The sequence below is a fragment of the Falco cherrug genome, chromosome 9, assembly GCF_023634085.1.
Source record: "Falco cherrug isolate bFalChe1 chromosome 9, bFalChe1.pri, whole genome shotgun sequence".
NCBI lineage: Eukaryota > Metazoa > Chordata > Aves > Falconiformes > Falconidae > Falco > Falco cherrug.
This window is the reverse complement of record NC_073705.1, coordinates 38,921,790-38,940,115: the sequence shown is the minus strand read 5'-3', so window position 1 is coordinate 38,940,115 and position 18,326 is coordinate 38,921,790. Positions and strand designations below refer to the sequence as shown.

Here is an 18,326-nt window from a genome sequence, read left to right as displayed (position 1 = left end):
GAGCTTGAAGAGTCATGACTGAAATCAGTTTGTTTTTCTCTTACTAGAGCTGTCCTAAATCTTGTTTTTACTGTGGTCTCTTCCTTGCTCTGTACGTAGTTGTATGGATGTGGTTATAGGAAAGAAAGCCAGCTTCTGCAACATCTCTGAATGTATTTCTTAGGCAATTCATTCTGAATAGTTAATGCACCCCTTTTTCTATTATGTTTTTTTCTCCTTCAAGGGTCCTTTCTGTGCAGTTTGTGCTCTTCTGTTTAGTGATTCTTTCTTTTCAGATTCATTTCAATATTTGTTATTTTGGTGAAAGTAGATTGACATTTACATAATCCCAGCATATTCAAAAAATGCGGCATCAAGAGCTGTAATGATGTGTTAAAGACCTCAGTGTCAAAATGTCTTCCTAAAACTACTTTCATTTGAAAGCTCTTTCATTAAAATAGGTCTGAGATTTCTAGGTCAATCTGTTTTAAAGTATTTCATGTTAAAGATAGTTTTAGAAACAACACTGCCTTTAATCCTTGTATATCTGGAAGACTCAACTTTACTTGACTTCTGTGTATAAAAACTTTGAAGCCTTGGCTCAAGTATCAGACATACTGTTTTTTTCAGTTTATTGATTCAGAGCAAGAGCTTTCCTTCAGAAGTTTAAGCTTCAAAATAAATTCAGTAACTGAGGAATAGCATCCTGATTCATAATATTAACCTGTTTAGGATAGAAGGCAATCTTGTTAAATTTGACTGGGCTAATGGGATGCTATGAGGATGCAGATTAATCTCTTGGTCAGTTCTCCTGCGATTGTGAGAAAGCGGAAAGAGTCAGTTACTGAAACCAGAAATGTACTCTGTGTGGTTCTTGGTATAGGGTATTTGGCATATAGTGATGACATGTGAAGCATGTTGCTGTTACATGCTTTCAGTTTATCCTTTTTTTTTTTTTTAATAAGATAACACTTTGCATCCATATGGGACAGAGTGAAACTGGTCCTTGCAGACATTTTAACACTCAGTTCTACAATTTTATTTTACCTTTACTTGTTCTGATTTTTTGTGACATTAAGGAAAAAGCACTGGTATGTATGTGTTTGCAAGTTGTGGTCATTGTTTACCAGTCATAGTGGGAGACCTTCACAAGATTGATCTGACTTACACAACAGGTGATGTTGATGGCTAGTCCTAGTATGGAGGATCTCTATCATAAGTCATGTGCTCTGGCTGAAGATCCCCAAGAACTTCGTGATGGATTTCAGCATCCTGCTAGACTTGTAAAGGTAAATATGCTTCAATGCCAGACACTTTTGGCAATAAAGGTTGGTTATAGAGCTTCAGAATATCTGTCAATAAGGAAGGAGTTTGTAGGCTGCTAAACGATGGCTTCATTTTTTTCATCTGAAGAGACCTAGTTTAAATGTCAGTTCTTTTTCCACTTTGTAGGAACTCCATCTTCACTGCTTTCATATTTACTGCTTTGTTCAGCTTAGTTAAACAATAGATATTTGGAGAAACCTACATTAATTATATAATAATTAACTTTGTTAGCCTTTTTTCACAAACACTTAAGACTTTTTTTTAAGGGCTCAGCTGTGAAGAGAATACAAACAAAGCAACAGTTAAGTAACCATTGTATTAAGTGAAATTCAGCTGTGGTTAAACTGAACAATCTGTAAGTGCTGTGGTGTTTCAGGATAACACAGACTTGTTTTCCAGTTAAACTCCATCACCGTAAAGCATGTGGGGAGGTACTTGAATTTATAGATAAATGCTCTTGTGGTCTTACCTTTAGTAGCTTTGCTTTATCACTTTTAAGCAGGAACACCTATAAATGTGTATTGGAATCAAGACACCATTTAAATCTGTATCTGTCCTTTATGCTAGAAAGCTTTTAATTGCAAAGGAACAAATGTGTACCAAATAACAAACTTGATGGAAAGTCTTGCAAACAAGAATGAGTGATGATGTTTTAAACCTATTCCATTTCTGAAATAGTATGTGGAAGAAAAATAACTGAACTCTTTCTTGACCGACTTTCATTTTCAGATTTCAAAATAATGTGACAGTTTACTCACGGATTTCAGTGTGTGCGCTATGAAATATTCTTTGCACTTTGGGAAAAATGACTCTTTACCCCTAGCAGGGGAACATTCAGAAGACTCTTTTTGTCTAGTTTTTAGTGGGTATGAAAGGCAAAGATGAAGCTATGGCTATTGGAGGACACTGGTCCCCTTCACTGGATGGACCTGATCCAGAAAAGGACCCTTCCGTGCTGATAAAGACGGCTATTCGCTGTTGCAAGGCTCTTACAGGGATTGACTTAAGTGTGTGCACACAATGGTAAGTACTGTACTGCAAAGCAAAGTACACTGTAGAAATACTTGTCTGTTACCAGGAGTTTTAAGATGGAAAAACCTTTTTTTTTTTTTTTTTTTTTTCTTTGTCAGCTGCTCTTGGTAGTGCAGGTAAACTACTCAAAGGATGTTCTGTTTTGTAATAAGCTTGATTGGTGCCAACTCTGCTGAGTACTGCATTAGGAACTAATTAAAAATTCTGGATTTATTTTGATATGTTATGCTGTAATTTTTAATGAATGTGTGCTGAAAATATTTTTCATTTTGTGCATAGCTGGAGAAGATCGTCAAGAGAACTTCCATTTCATTGTTCTTTTGTTATAAATAAATAGCTGTTCGTTATATAGCCATATTTTCTCTTGATGAGTTTTTGTCCTGTGTTAACACTCATTGCGGTTTTACTAATACCAGGAAAGCCTATTGTATGCTAAATTTGAAGTGCTTCAACTTTTATTTGTACATTAAACTTACGTGTGCTAAGCAACAAGTTACATGAAAATAATTTTGTTGGTTTTCCTCCTTATCGATCGTGATACCGTTTTACAAATGTGACAAAAGAGAAAATATGGCTTCCATAATTTTTTTCTTTAGATAAACTTCAAGGTCTTGCAGCAAAGTTTCTTTACTTGATGTGCTACAAGTGATCTAGGCTCTTTAAAATGTATTGTAGAATTTTTTTTCCAACATGCTTCTTCCCTTGCAACAGGTACCGTTTTGCAGAGATTCGCTACCATCGCCCTGAGGAGACCCACAAGGGGCGTACAGTTCCAGCTCATGTGGAGACAGTGGTTTTATTTTTCCCGGATGTTTGGCATTGCCTTCCCACCCGCTCAGAGTGGGAAACCCTCTCCCGAGGATACAAGCAGCAGCTGGTCGAGAAGCTTCAGGGTGAACGCAAGGAGGCTGATGGAGAACAGGCACTGAACGCTAATCCCTTTTTCTATTTCTGCTTCTCACAGGCACAGGAACACAGGCACAAATTGCACACCACATACTACACAACATACATACATAGGAGGAACATAACTGGTAACAATGACTGGTAAACCAGCTTTCAGCAGTGTAGTGAATGTTGGTTTTTATTTTTATTTCAGCTAGTTCACTAATTTTAAATGTGTATGCTGATAATCACAAATGGAATTAAATTGTGCTTATGATGCGCAGAAAATTTTTTATCATAGATGTAGTTGCTGGAATCTGGGACCAGTTGTTGAGTGAGATGCAGTTTATGAATAGCTGTCTTTAAACATTTTGCCATTTTCTAAAATTCCTAAATTCTTTCTTGTGGCCAGTTCTAATTGTGATATTTGAAATTGAACAAAACACTAGTCTGAAACATCTGAATTTCAGGCCATGTGGCTGATCAACATCTTGGAATAAGGGAAGGTCTGACTGAACAAAGAGTAATTTGGGGGATTTAAAATCTGGGGGGAAATCACACACTGTGTGGTTAATGGAGACCAGCAGTGTCTGTGTAACCCCAATATTCTTTGTGGTGTTGCTTATCACCCTTTTGTGTTCCACAGATCTGGCTTGTATTGGCTGAGTGGCACTGTGATCATTTATAAAGTGGTAGAATGTGTGTGTGAACTTGTCTAAATAATAACTTTAGGAGAAGACTATCTGAAACAGTTGTGACCTTGCACAGATCAGCAACAGAATTTAAAAAATAACTGAAATGCTTTCAAGCTTTCTGAATGATAATTTCTAAATTTTATTTGTCAGGACGAAGAGGAAAAGGATGATGGGGAAGCTAAAGAGATCTCTACACCTACACACTGGTCTAAACTGGATCCAAAAACAATGAAGGTAACTAACGTTTTTCTTAAAATTTTATTTCGTTGTACGCCGCTTCCATTTTTAAGGCATCACCCGAAATACAGCAGTATATTCCCTTAACTGAGCAAAAAGCTTCAGTAGTGTTTTAACTTCCTTGCTGATTTTGTAGGTATTAGATGTGATATCACAGTATGCAAGTGTGACTCCTGATTTTAAAAAGTGAAATACAGCTAATGGAAACTACTCAGAACTTTTGAACTTTGTACAATGAAAGGGTATCGCATATGATACATTAACTGGAAAATGAAAGTTCTGCGGTAATCTGGTCATATCTACTTGCATTAAAAAATGTGGGGTCTAAAATACTTTAATGTTAGTTTTAAAAGGCAGTACTTAGACAAAAATTTGTTAGGAGACATAATTAAAAATTTCCTTAAATGAATAATAGTAATAAACTATTTTACTCTAGTGAAATCCTTCCCCTGCCCCTCTGAAGAGCTCCTCAAAAAGGTATTCTTTGAGGAGAACACTTAAAATTTAATATGGTTTATGTACCAGTAAATACTAGTGGTTTTCAGTACAGATTTAAAAAATACAGTTGACTTTCAGTGCTCTTACTTAATTTTTACTTCACCTTTTCTGTTAATCAGATGTTTTGCAATGTCACTGGTTGATATCGCTTACAGAGCCTTTATTTACCAGGTAAATGACCTTCGCAAAGAATTAGAAAGTCGAACCCTTAGCTCTAAAGGACTGAAATCTCAGTTGATAGCTCGACTGACAAAGCAGCTGAAAGTAGAGGAACAAAAAGAAGAGCAAAAGGAGCTAGAGAAGTCTGAGAAAGAAGAGGAAGAGGAGGAAGACAGGAAATCTGAAGATGACAAAGAGGTTAGGTTTTGGACATACTTGGTTTATGTCTTCTTAAATATATATAAATACGTAAAATACTGTATATAAAATTAAATATATAAAATACTGTATTAATACATTAAAAGTACAGGAATATGCCTAGTTGTGTTGGAATTTTGTAGTTCTGTGACTGTGCTGAGAACTCTTGTTGTAACCTGAGCTGCTGGATTGGAACCAAATCTTGGCAAGTCTGAATTTCTTTTTATCAGCAAAGTCAGTTGAAATACACAGCTATGCTAAGGGTTTTTGAATTAATGTCAGGCCTTAAATGTAAGGAAAAATAAATCCCAAACTCCTGAGAGAAACTATGCTTGAGAACAGGTGAACACACTTAACAAGATCTTAACTACTTAAACCTACATGAAAAGCAGCTGCTTAGTTGTATTTGCTTTTGGGGACATAGAAGCCTTAGGGAATTATTGTGGAAATGGGAAGAGGGCAGGTTCCAGGCTGTAAAAGGTTATAGTGTTTCAAACAGCCCAGTTTCTTCACATAGTTAATAGTTTGCTTAGGTTTGTTTTCCCCTTCTGATGAGGCTTTAATTTTTGCTTTTGGATAAAATTCCTGTGTATTGAAGTTTCTCAGTTTTGCATTTGGTAGTTTTAATATTACATAGTCTGTTTTGCTGTTTCACAAGGGTAGATGAGATCTGTGTAGTAAGGCCAAAGCTGAACCACAGGAAGGGGCTGTAAGTGTCTGGAGAATGTATTGTTTGTTAGTTCCTTTTGAACCTGCCTTTTTGTGTATTACCTGCTAAGAAGTATGGGGTGACTTGAAATTTTGTATATGTGTAAACCTTGTTGAGGGAGCAAAGGCCATGTGCTTGCGAGTTCTGTCAGCTGCTGCCTTCTCCCACAGCTTGGAAGAGCTTCAACTATCTTGGGGTTTCTTGCCACTGTTTTCTTCTAAGATCAGGGAAGGGAACTTTGGTTGTGCTTGCTTTTTTAAAAAGCACAAGTTCTGCCATGACACTTTCTCCACACCCATAAGACCTGAGTATTTCTCTCTTGGTAGTCAGTAGTAAGCTGCTTGGTATTTCACCTTTTTTAATCTTTTGTTTGATTTGCATCAGTTCTATCTCTAGAGATTGCATTTCCTATAACCAAGAGCCAAGTAAATTACTTAAGCTGTGTTGGGTATCTTCGAGAAGATGATGTATAAAGCCTTTACTCTTTCTGTGTAAGGATTAAGACAGTTTACAGTACTGTACAGCTCTAAAAACACCTGTAAACAAACACAAGACCCCTCAGGAGCACTGACACTTTGCTAGCTCGCATACAATTCCTTGAAAAGAAATAGCTCGAGTCCTTCCAGTGTTGAATAAGCATGTTGCGGTTAAGCACCGTAAGATAGTTGGAAGGTACTCATTGCTTTGTGGTCTAAAAACACTGCACGTCCTGCTTTGTGTGGCTCAAGTTTCCAGTTTTCTTAGGTGAGTGTTGGCAGTGGAGACAGTATGCGTTGTAGACAGAAGCCACAGACCAGCATTCTATTTTCTGCGTTGCATTCAGCAGCTTAGGCTTTCCTTCACTTAGTGCAAAGCAGTAAGTCCTAAAAACTAATATATAGGCTGAAACTTCAGCTTTGGAACATGCTCTATGTTGGGTTGTTGCCTCTTTTTAGGAAGAAGAAAGAAAACGTCAAGAAGAAATGGAACGTCAGCGGCGAGAAAGACGATATATCTTGCCTGATGAACCAGCAATCATTGTACATCCTAACTGGGCAGCAAAGAGTGGAAAGTTTGACTGTAGCATTATGTCTCTTAGTGTTCTTCTGGATTACAGATTAGAAGATAATAAAGAACATTCCTTTGAGGTAATTTAACTGTGCTACTTACAGGTAGCTAATCTTAGTTTTTCTTAAATTCTGTGTGATGACTGCAGTATTCTTAAATTGTTGAAGTTTGTGATAGCATAGCAAAATAAGTAAGTTCATTTCTTTGTACCTAGAAAAAAATTCTTTGGGACATTGTTTACAATAGCTGTATAGTCACTGTATGATACCTTGAAGAAATGCACAGGTTTCTAAACTTGTCAGTTCTCTTTTCCTTCTCCTTTATGTGCAGGTATCATTGTTTGCAGAACTCTTCAATGAAATGCTTCAGAGAGATTTTGGTGTCAGAATTTACAAAGCACTGATCTCTCTCCCAGAGAGGGAGGACAAAAAAGACAAAAAAGGCAAAAAAGATGACAGAAAAGAAAAAAAAGAAGAAAAAGATGACGAAACAGATGATCCAAAACCTAAGAGGAGAAAATCTGGAGACGATAAAGACAAAAAAGAAGATAGAGATGAAAAGAAGGTCAGCAGCTAGCCCATATGATGTACTTTCCTGTCTGGATCAATATTAAACTGTTTCTATTTGAATTTAATTTTATTGCTTTTGAAAACTCAGGTCTTGTAGTGTTAGTTAATTGTTTTGACTCATTCATCTATGTAAATATGTTTCAATCTAGCATTCAGCTGCATCACATGATTTGTATTTAGTTTTTAGGTGACTAAATATAAACATGCAAATTTTCAGTGAATGGTAGTGAGGTTTTTACTTCCCTGTTTTTTAGTTTTGACTAGCTAAATTTTTAGGAAATTTCGTTACAGAGGGAAGATAAAAGGAAAGATGATTCTAAAGATGAAGAAGAAACTGAAGATGACAATAATCAAGAAGAATATGATCCAATGGAGGCAGAAGATGCTGAAGATGAAGATGAAGGTATCTTGAATTATGAACGTGGCTTCCAGAATTTTTTTTTATTGTCACTGATGTGTTCTTTCAAGCTGGAGAATGCACTGGAACTAGACAATTTAAAATTGCATTATTAGACTGATTTTATTTTAGTAATTCTGACAAGATCTTCTTAAAATGTAAGTGCCTTTATGCTAGGCATTTTATGAACATAGTTAATATAAACTAGCTGTGGTACTCAAAGTAAGGCATGCATATAGAAGTGGTTTTATTTTTTTCAGAATGCAGACCACTCGCAACTCCCATTGAAGTCAGTAGGAGATGTGAGTATTCAGCACCTCTGAAAAACCAAGCCACTTTTAAGTGCCTACCTTCCTATTCCTCAGTTCTGAAATGTCATCCTGTTTTTATTAGGCCAGATTGTGGTGTGGGGTGCTCGTTACATGAGGATATGAGGAGTTGATTTCTGTTTGGGTGGACTTGTGTTTGCCTGAAGAAATGGGGAAAGGGGCTGGGGAACTTTCCTGTCTCCAGGGAGCAGCAATAGCTCTTTCCCTGCTCAGAGATTCAGAAGGGCGTAAGACATGCTGTATGCTTTTTGTTTTGTACTTGGGGTTTTTTTTCCTTTGTGGAGAGTTTTTGCTAGAGATGTGGGTTTGAACTGTTTAGGTACTTCAGCCCCAGCGTTTTCAGTTGTATTTTTGGCAGACTGTTGCACCAGCCTTAAAAATAGGTGCTAATCTGTGGTTCTTGAAACAACTTTTATGATCTGGCTGAGACCACCCTGGTCTTGTCTGTTCTGTACCAGTGCTGCTACTTCCCGCAATCCCTCCTTGTGCCGTTCCCAGTCAGAGCTGCTGAGAACAATCCAATGTGCCATGGAGGTGCAGGAGAAAGCTATTGATTCTCAAAACGTGTGTGCAAAATTAGTCAAGTGGTGTGATACATAGTTGTTACCAAAGTTTTTCCTCACAAGTAAGGTGAGCTTAAAGGTGAACCTGGCCTGTGATTCTCTCACCAAAGACTTGCACATAAGGTACAGAGCTACGTGTCATGACCTGTCCCTGCAGTTCTCGTATTCCTTTTTCTCTCTTGATTGTAAATTTAGTTTTACTGTACCATCTACCTTTAAAGAAAAATCCTACAGTTTGTAATTCACGTCTAGTAAGCAATGTGATCTGTAACTTCTTGGAGAATCTAAATCATAGGTTCAGTAATATCTCACTCAGACATGAGTATAAACACTGCTTTTAATTATATAGTTGATATGGGTTTTATAATATAAAATATTAGAGAGTAAATAGTACTGATTTTTGTTCTAATAGGAATAACTGTAGCTGAATTGCAGACTCTGCCAAGCCTCATTAGGGAGAATTGTGGTCATTTTCTGCACACCGCTTAAATAGATGGTGATGTTGGTGGCACTTACTTTGGCCTAGTTAGCATTTGTTTCAACTCCTCTCTCCTGAGTGTGTGAAAGAAACACAGGGAAAGAAAATGATAAATGGCTTATGTTAACGTAAGACCCAGAGAAAAATCAAAAGTTTGACAGGACTCGCTTCAATGCTTTTTTGTAAATTATTTTTCAGGGAAATATATTTATTTCAGGTCTTGGGGGGTGTGTGTGTGAACTTTTTTTTTAATGAACGTATGTATTTTGAGGTTATAGAATCATTTGCTGTGGGTATGTTGAATTTTCTTCCTGTTTTACAGACCGGGATGAAGAGGAAATGAACAAACGGGAGGACAGAAGAGAGGGAAATAGGCATTGTAAAGAGAGGTCGTCTAAAGATAAAGTAATTAATGCCTTTCTTAAGAACTACATTTAATCTTGTTAGAGGTGTTCTAATTAGAGCTTAGATTTATTTTTATTAGAAGACCCACTTGCACTCCTTGATTTCTTCAGCACTTCCGGACTGAAACATTAAGTGTATATAAAAGTTAGGGAACGTGTGAGAGCAAGTTCATTTGGTGAAAGCTGTTGGAAAAACTTTGTTGTATGAGGTACTGATCTGTGAGGACTAATGCTGTATGTGCACATAAGCAGCAGCAGTTGTGATTGGTTTATCTGTTATTTTCAACTGCTGTATTCTTACATAAGAAAAGTAGAAGCTTAACTTGATTGATAAACTGGCTTTTCAGTTGTGGAGCTTGGAATCATGTTATGTTTTTACATCTCCCTGCGGGAAAATAGAAGTCTTTTTGTGTCATGAGGCCAATAGCTTGCCTCGACAGTTCAGATTAAGGAACAGCATAAGTTTCATTTGTTACGCTTAAACTTTGTTTATAAATGCAAGAATAAAACAAGTTTCTGATTCTCTTTGTTTTCTTAAAGGAAAAATAGGAGATGTAGGAATAGGAATAATGGGAAAAGAGTCTGCAGAATTACTGTGGCTGTGAGAGCCGGATGCTCAATCATTACATGTTTATGGGGTTTTCACTCTGAAAACAGCCATTCAGTAAAATATGATGGAGAGAAGGGGTGTTTACTATTACTTGTTGAGTTAGGGGAATTTTGTTTACATATTAGCATGAGCAAAAGGAAAGTATGTCTACCAAATATTACTGTCCAAATATTTGAAGGATTACTTGTCCGAAATAGCTTGGTTGTATAATGTTTGAGCTCAGTAGGTAAATGCTAGTTACATTAATTGCATTGCTGAAAGTAACAGTAAAATGAACTGAGGAAAACTTTTGTTAACTGAGAAGTTTGTGGTTTTAGTAGATGATTTTTAATCTAATGATCCCATAATGAATTTTCTGTAGGAGAAAGACAAGACGCAGATGGTAACTGTTAATAGGGATCTTCTGATGGCTTTTGTTTATTTTGATCAAAGTCATTGTGGATATCTTCTGGAGAAGGACATGGAGGAGATACTGTACACTCTTGGACTACACCTGTCACGTGCTCAGGTTTTGTATAGTAATAGAAATCTCTTTGAAAACATTGTAGGAATGCTGTTAAGTGAGAGGAATACAGTTTAGCTTCTGAAGGCTGTTGCTCACATACTTTATTCTTGATTTTTATGTAGCCACTTCGTATTTACAATTAAATACTAGCTTAATATTTTGTAAATTGTTTTGGATTTAAAAGGTGAAGTTTATGGCTCTTGATACACCCATAACGTATATGTAGCTTTTGCCTCGATACTGTATCTTCCTCTCCCCGCCCCACCCCCAGCTTGTTTTCATTTTAAGTCCCAGTATGTTAAGGTTCAAAAAGCTGGCAATTTCTCTGTTTCCCAAGTTAAAACGTTCTTGCTTGGGTACTACAATGTCTATGTATGAAGTAACACTGTATTTCTTTCCATGGCTGTGTTTTAGGTCAAGAAGCTACTTAATAAAGTAGTGCTTAGAGAATCTTGCTTTTACAGAAGACTAACAGATACTTCTAAAGATGAAGAAAACCAAGAAGAGTCTGAAGAGCTTCAGGAAGATATGTTAGGTAGTATTATTTATTTTTTATGCCACAAACTTCCAGATAATTGTTTCTGTGGGAATGATAATGAGAGTTCTGAGACACCTGCTTTCTTACAGAAACTAATTCATGTCTGCTGGGAACCTGCCAGTTCGAAGAAGTAAACCTTTTTCATTCATAAATTACAGTATTTCTGGCTTCCAACACATCTTGTTATATCTGTAAGAGAAATCTTTTTATCTTGGAGCAGGAAGGAGGACCAACATTTCTCATTCACAGCAGTTTTGCAGTCAGGAGGATCACTGCTGTAGGTAGAACAGAGCCTGGTTTTTGAAGAACACTGCCGCAGAAGGCGGGCATAGAAACAATATAACGGGAGACACTCCCCTTTTTTGCAGCAGGGAGAGCAATGTGAGGGATAAACCAGCAAAGTTGAATCTATATTCATTCTTTCAGCCATTTATTCTTTAAAGAAGTTTTTGAGGTTGGTCACTAGAAGAACTGAAAAATGACAGAATGATTTTTTCCTAATGCTACTTAATCTAATACAGGAAACAGATTACTGTTACCGTCACCCACTATAAAGCAAGAATCAAAAGCCATAGAAGAAAATGTTGGCCTCATCGTGTACAATGGAGCTATGGTGGATGTTGGGAGCCTTTTACAGAAGCTGGAGAAGAGTGAAAGAGTGCGAGCAGAGATAGAACAAAAGCTTCAGTTACTAGAAGAAAAAACAGGTGAGACATTACTTTGAAGGTGGTACTTAGGTTGATAAAAGACACTAAGAAGTTCAAGTAGATAAAACCAATTTGAGTAGTGTTTGTGATCTACATTTCCTAGCCATTTGCTTACCATAAGCTTCTGTTTTCTATTTCCCAAGCCTTTTGAACTTGCATGCCAACTGTTACTGAGTACCATTGTTGCCATGCTGAAATGCTTTTCGTTTTTTATTCAAGTTGAATGTGAGAGTTCAAAATGTAGTCAGAATTGAGTGTTATCAAATGGTAATACAGTGCAGGTTTTTCACTAGTTATGGTGTTGGCATGTAAATGTAATATTAAGATGCAAAGTACATGGCATTGGAAGTGACAGACTTTTTTGGGTTTTGTTTTTGGTTTTTTTTTAAAGACTACGATGAAAAGACCATACTACAGCTGGAGAATTCTAACAAAAGTCTATCTGCGGAGCTCAAAGAAGTGAAAAAGGACCTTGGCCAACTGCAAGAAAATTTGAAGATCTCAGATGATAAAAATTTGCAATTTGAGGGTCAGCTGAATAAGACAATCAAAAATTTAGCTACTGTTATGGATGAAATACAGAGTGTTCTTAAACAGGTTAGAATTATTTAATTCCATTTGTTGTTATTGTTTGCAAGCTTCATGTAGACTAGATTATCAGAACAAAAACTTAAGAATAAAAAGGAATCTTTACGTTAATTCAGGGTACTAGTATCTTAACATATAATGATGCTCAATGCAATACTGATTATTTAAAGATAACAAAATTTATATTTTCTAAGCTTGAAGCACATGTTCTTGACTTACATTAACATTTATGTATTTAAAAAAATATTTAAGTCTCAAATAATCTTAATGTTTTGCTGTCCATCCCCAACAGTCCAAATCTGCTCTTCCATTTGATCAGTTAGGAGTAATTTTTCAAGGCAGAACTTAAGTATTTAAAATTATATGGGGGTATTTCAGTAAAACAAGTTTTAAGCAAACTGCATAATGCTCCAGAGTATTTCTAGCCCTGTACAAAAATATATTTGCATATTCCTTAGGAATGCTGTGGGGGCTCACTAGGTAAGGCTGAAGAGTAGTTTATGAAGGCTGCTGGGTGCCAAACTGGTACTATGAAGGACCCGTGCTTCTTTCTGTCTGTATTTATTTTGAAAAGACAATAGAGCATCTACAGAAGGTCTAAAAACAAAACCACACACAGAAAAAATCCTGGAACAAATGTTAAAATATTCCCCCCCTCTCCCCGTAGGATACAAGTGACACATCATATAAGTCACAGTAGCTTATTAAACTGGTAGTACCTTGCAGCCATCTAATCAGTGTTACGCAGTCCTGTGCTTCACTAAGCGTAGACCTGCTACTCCAGCAGAACTGGCTGCTGAAGGCACTGCCTAACCCTATTTTGCCATGCTCTTAGCTCAGTTAAATGTCCTTGCTCATTCTGTCTATATGTTTGAGATGGAAATGTCTTCTAAGCCTAGTGTTTTGAGGTGGTTTTGACCGATGTAAGTATTGTATGTTAGAACTGATGCAGTAAATTATTAGCCTGATATAATGGATTGTGCAAAACCTGTTTTCACTTGCTCTTTAAAAAAAACAAACAACCACCAACCAATGGGTGGAGTGGAGGGATGGTAAAAGGAAAAAAAAAAAAAAGGCCCAACAACCCCCAGACCTTTAGAATGGAAAGTGAGGTTTCTTTTGTGCTTCCCTTCAGAACAGCTTAGGTCACATTTAGCTTCTGCCACCTCAATTTTTCAGGAAGATACTGGAAATACTAATTGGTTATAAAAGTAAGATACCAGTTCACATAGTATTTAAAGTTGACACTGAACAATATCTGTCTCATGCTACTTTACAGTTCACATGAGAAATAGTACTTCTAGAATTCATGTTATCCTCTCCCTTTTTTCTTTTAAAGGATATTGTGAAGAGCGAAGATAAAGATCAGAAATCCAAAGAAAATGGAGCAAACGTATGATAAAACTGCTGCTGTTTAGAAGAATGGTGTTACATAATGTAATATAAATCATGATACCAGAATGTATGGGAAGTGATGCATGTTTGATTTTAGTAGTATAAATATCTTAGTTCCAAAAGATGTATAAAGTTTTATGAATGTGAGTGTCTGCTCCTTGAAGATTGCTTGTAATTCTTAGCATTCAATGAGACACTCCTCGAATGAAAATAATTTTGCATTGCAAAATGTTTTAGGATGAACTTTGTTATAGTTTTAACCCTAATAAAGTTCATCAATGTAATGAACAGTAGCAAGTATTTAATTACCAAATGTTTTTCATTAAAGTCTAGTGAAATCAAAATTTTCATTATTTATAGAATTGCCATTTTTAGGTTTTTATTTTTATTTCGGTCTAATTAGTCTTTTTAAATTCAAATATAAATCACAAAATAGCATGCTGCTTAATTTTGCAAGTAAAGACTTTTTTTAAAAAAAAGCTTCTTGGATTTTTTTTTTTACTTGTCACAACTTTCTTTTCCCTTCCAACTTTCTTCCCCAAGCTGCTTGTATTAAAGCCTCATAATATACAGTAGTTCAGATGAGTTAAGAAAGCAATAGAAACCTACCAAAATACTGGTAGTATTGTGGAATTTATATGAAAATACATGGGCCTGTTTTAAATGTATGTCAATTGTGTTCATTTAATTGTTATCTCTGGATTAATATATATGCTCCTTTCTAATAATAAATGCAGTGTATGAAAATGTATGGTTGGATACCAGGCCAGTAGATGTCAGAATAATGCCTTACATGGAGAAAATGCTATCGTTGTAAACAGCCTTTAATTAAATTTGGACCTCTTTCTTAATATGTGTAATAACTTCAAAGGCTTTAGTCCAACAAAAGAATGGATACACAAGTATCGGTACTCCATGTTATAACTGCTACGGAGCAGGACACAACCTGGTTTGTTGGAAGTGGGCAAGATTGCTTTCATTTGTGTTCACAAATCACTAGAGATCTAGACTTAAAAGTTAACATGACATCATTGTCAGAGGCAACTTATTCAAATAATGTGAAATATGAACAGTCTTCTGGTGCAACTTCCAGGAAAATTAAGGGTTTTGAAGGTTGGGACAGAAACATTATCTTACAGAAATGGTTCATTTTAGCAGACCTTCTTTTTTAGCCTAGATGTCCTAGGTAACTAAATACCTGTTAGGGGGAGTCCAAGTGCCATAACGTGTATAAATAACCTACATGGAAACTCATGTAGGTTTACTGAGATACACATTAAAATGCCTGAATTTATGTTCAAAAGAGTCTAAGCTGGTGCTTTTATCACTTAGCTTTCTTGGCTCTTTTGAAGCTAGACCAGTGAAATACTTTTTCATTAAAATAACATGCATAAGCTTCCCCCTCATTCATCTTAGTTGAGTCACTGTATAATATCGTAACTGCTCACACTAAAATAGGAAGTACTATAAAAACACTAATTATTGCATATAAGTACACAGAAAATGCATGCTTTATGAATTAAGAGATAACATCTCAGAATGATTGAGGATGGTGATAAATTTGTCTTACAAAAAGCATTACCTGTGGTGTACAGATGGTGTTAACAGATTCTTTTGTAATCAAATTATATTTTTCACCTTTACCTTTGTACAAATTGTTGATGGCATGTTTCATTTTTGACGTTGAGCACTGTTTATTTAAATGGACTTGAAAGGATTGCATTTGAATTACTTTGTTAATGGATTTCAGCAGTACATGTGAACCTACAAGAAAATAATTCTAGAATTCAACACTTTTTAGGCACACTGAAACATCTGTTGAAATATTTTGCTGGGGTGTTTTTACATTAAACTGCTGAGCTGAAAGCAGTTGTTGCCACAAGCAGGCCTCATCTTGTGTTTCAGTAAGTGGCCCTGTGAGATAGTTGCTAGAGTGATAACAGATTTTTACAGTACTTAAGAAAAAAAGTATTTGTTAGAATGACTGTAATCTTTATATTGCTTTGATGTAATAGTGTTTCAATACTATGTACAGTCTGCATTTATGTTGGAAAGGAACTCAAAAGGGTAAAGAATAAAGGAAAAAAAACAAGGAAAAGTTTGACAACCTACAGAGCTTGACCAGTCTCCTGAAGCACAAATAATCTGAGGAAGAACAGATACGTTCCTCAGCTTGTTAAAGTTGGTTTACCAAACCGCACAAGATTCCGTGTATGACTAGCACTGATGCTGTGTATTAGCTAAAGATTCTCGGTAATATTCCCAGAAATGTAATTAATTCTTAAAAAGTTGAATACAGATCAGTAATAGAGGTTTGGAGAAGCAATCTGTCAGTTTTAATTTATGAACACTGTTTTTGCATTTTATATCCACACTTTGCATCTCACGGGCTTTGCACTTCTAAGTCTTGTGTTACCTATGAGTTGCTGGTAAAAGTGAGCCCGAGCTGACTTTTACCCTGATGCCTCAAAGTCTGGTTTTTGTTTGTAGTTGTAGAATCATCATGGATGCTCCATAGAAAATTGTAAATCTCAGGCTGCCTTGTTTTGTAGAGAAAGCACTGCTACAGCAGGCCAGTAAATGCTCAGTTCATAGATTATTTTCCTCCCCTTTTGTATTTTGTCTAGTATGGTGGAATTAATGAGTTAAACCCTTATAAAGTAATACTCAGACTAGCGGATGTCTATGAGTAAGGCTAGGAAGAAAGTTCCAAGTGATTCATGTGTATGCAAAATGGTCTAGAATAGACTCTCTTGAGGCCCCTTTGCTTTTGCTCTGGCATAAAAAGGCAGAATTACATAGTTTCAGTGCTACATAGCAACAGTGGGCAAGTAGACCAATAACTACTTTCTGCCAAAGTTTTCTGAAGTGTTGAGGATTGCATGCAGGATAATGGAGCTGCTTCCAGCACCACTGTGTGTTCTACCAGGATGAAGATATGTAATGTTTTTTTGACTCGCCCAGCGCTTGATGCTTGTGCATGCAGTGCCTGGGCACTGCTGCAAAATCACTTCCCGGTTGTTGCTTGGTTTATCCAGTGTCCTCCGACAGCCTGGGCACTCTGAAGCATACGATGCAGACGCTGGAATTCTTTGGTGCCCATGGGTGTCCACAGATCCAGCATTTACAATTGAGTTGTTTCAGAATCTAACATTATGCAGCCTAGTCCTTTAAGATAACATTATTTTTTCAGTGTTTTAACTGCTTTGAGAGAGATGAATGAATTTTCAGTCCATCTTTCTGCTGAGTAATGTGCTGTGTGAATATCTGTTTGGTCTTATGTAACACAGTTAACTTTAGCTGGTGATTTTATCCAGAATGTGCACAAAACATGTTTTTTCTCTTGCTTCTCTGTAATCTTTGTGTACCCAGGTCAGGTTCTTACCTTGAATGCATTTGTTCAGTGCAGTTTATATTTAAAAATATAAAATATTTCATTTTGAGTGACTGAGTCTTATGGCCAGCAGTAAGATTACAAAATGTGTAGGTAGCACACTTAGCACACTTAATGCTAATATTTTGCAGAAAGCAGAAATGGTTCAGTAGAAATTCAGCTGGGACTTGTATATTGCCATGTAGTGCAACAATAAAAATGGCACAAATGATGAGTATCTTTACTTGGCTGTCAAAACTGCCAGTGCTTTCCCACTAAACTTTTATGTTTCTGCATACTAGGTCTCACTGGATGTATTATTGCATGAAGTATTAACAGTAAAAAGCTCTAATAACAAAATGTGTTACTTCCAAGCAAAAGTAATTTTCCTTTTTAAGTCATCTACTATATAATCTGTGGCATCATGATACAGAATATAAATTTAAGAGTTTTGGAACATACCGAATTTTGTTTGAAGTCCTGTGTTTTGTAGTATGTTAACTGTGGTTAGGATCATTGCTTCTGAGTTTTTAGGTACCTGATACCTGAATTTGTATTTGAAAACACGTGACACTGCAGTTGTACGCTGCTTTTGATTTTCTTGTATCCTGATGGTTTTTGAATTGTTGTTCTCTTTAACAAGTGGATTCTAACTTGTTCAAGGATTCAGGTCAAGTACCCTACAGCACATGTGAGAAACAATCTTTTCAGGTGTGATTCAGTAATCCTGCAAGCTGTTGTATCTACCCCGATATTAGTTCAGTTTTCTTTATTCTCTGTAAAATGCTAGCAGAATAGTGTTGCTGAGTAGATTTGTTTGTTGCATGGTGCAATTTGATTTTTATTTGTTTGAGGGTGCAGGATTAGGAGGTTGAGCTAGTAGCTTTTCCTGTAGTTTCTGCAGTACTTCACTACATTCTAAACATTTACAGAGCATGTTAAGCAACAGGTGCCCGTTGGTTGAAATGGTTGGAATTGTTCAGTGATGTCTTTCTATTTAGAACTAATACCTTTCATTCCCTATCTCCTCCAGGCTGAGGAAGGAGCTTGCATTGCTAGCTTTTGTTCTTGTTCATAACTTGATCTGCAGTGTCAGTGCCCGGTC

General features: G+C 36.3%; 1 protein-coding gene and 1 non-coding gene across 6 annotated transcripts in view; both read left to right on the top strand.

Annotated features, from left to right (window-relative positions):
• CCAR1 (cell division cycle and apoptosis regulator 1) overlaps nt 1-17,453 on the top strand; it is a 31,571-nt gene extending 14,118 nt beyond the window's left edge. For 4 of the 5 annotated variants that reach the window (XM_055719970.1, XM_055719969.1, XM_055719967.1 and 1 more), the window contains 15 exons: nt 1,155-1,268; nt 2,162-2,328; nt 3,049-3,259; nt 4,068-4,151; nt 4,824-5,009; nt 6,654-6,845; nt 7,096-7,329; nt 7,626-7,737; nt 7,992-8,033; nt 9,424-9,506; nt 10,477-10,623; nt 11,035-11,155; nt 11,680-11,865; nt 12,257-12,462; nt 13,793-17,453. In XM_055719970.1, coding sequence (XP_055575945.1) covers nt 1,155-1,268; nt 2,162-2,328; nt 3,049-3,259; nt 4,068-4,151; nt 4,824-5,009; nt 6,654-6,845; nt 7,096-7,329; nt 7,626-7,737; nt 7,992-8,033; nt 9,424-9,506; nt 10,477-10,623; nt 11,035-11,155; nt 11,680-11,865; nt 12,257-12,462; nt 13,793-13,852 — 2,145 coding nt within the window. In that variant the 3' untranslated portion in view covers nt 13,853-17,453. The remainder of the gene's footprint in view (nt 1-1,154; nt 1,269-2,161; nt 2,329-3,048; nt 3,260-4,067; nt 4,152-4,823; nt 5,010-6,653; nt 6,846-7,095; nt 7,330-7,625; nt 7,738-7,991; nt 8,034-9,423; nt 9,507-10,476; nt 10,624-11,034; nt 11,156-11,679; nt 11,866-12,256; nt 12,463-13,792) is intronic. The other variant, XM_055719971.1, reaches the window with a different exon arrangement.
• Nucleotides 1,945-2,009, top strand: LOC114014244 (small nucleolar RNA SNORD98). Its single transcript, XR_003557664.1, has one exon. It is a non-coding gene; the product is annotated as a small nucleolar RNA SNORD98 (small nucleolar RNA).
• Nucleotides 17,454-18,326: the final 873 nt, after the last annotated feature.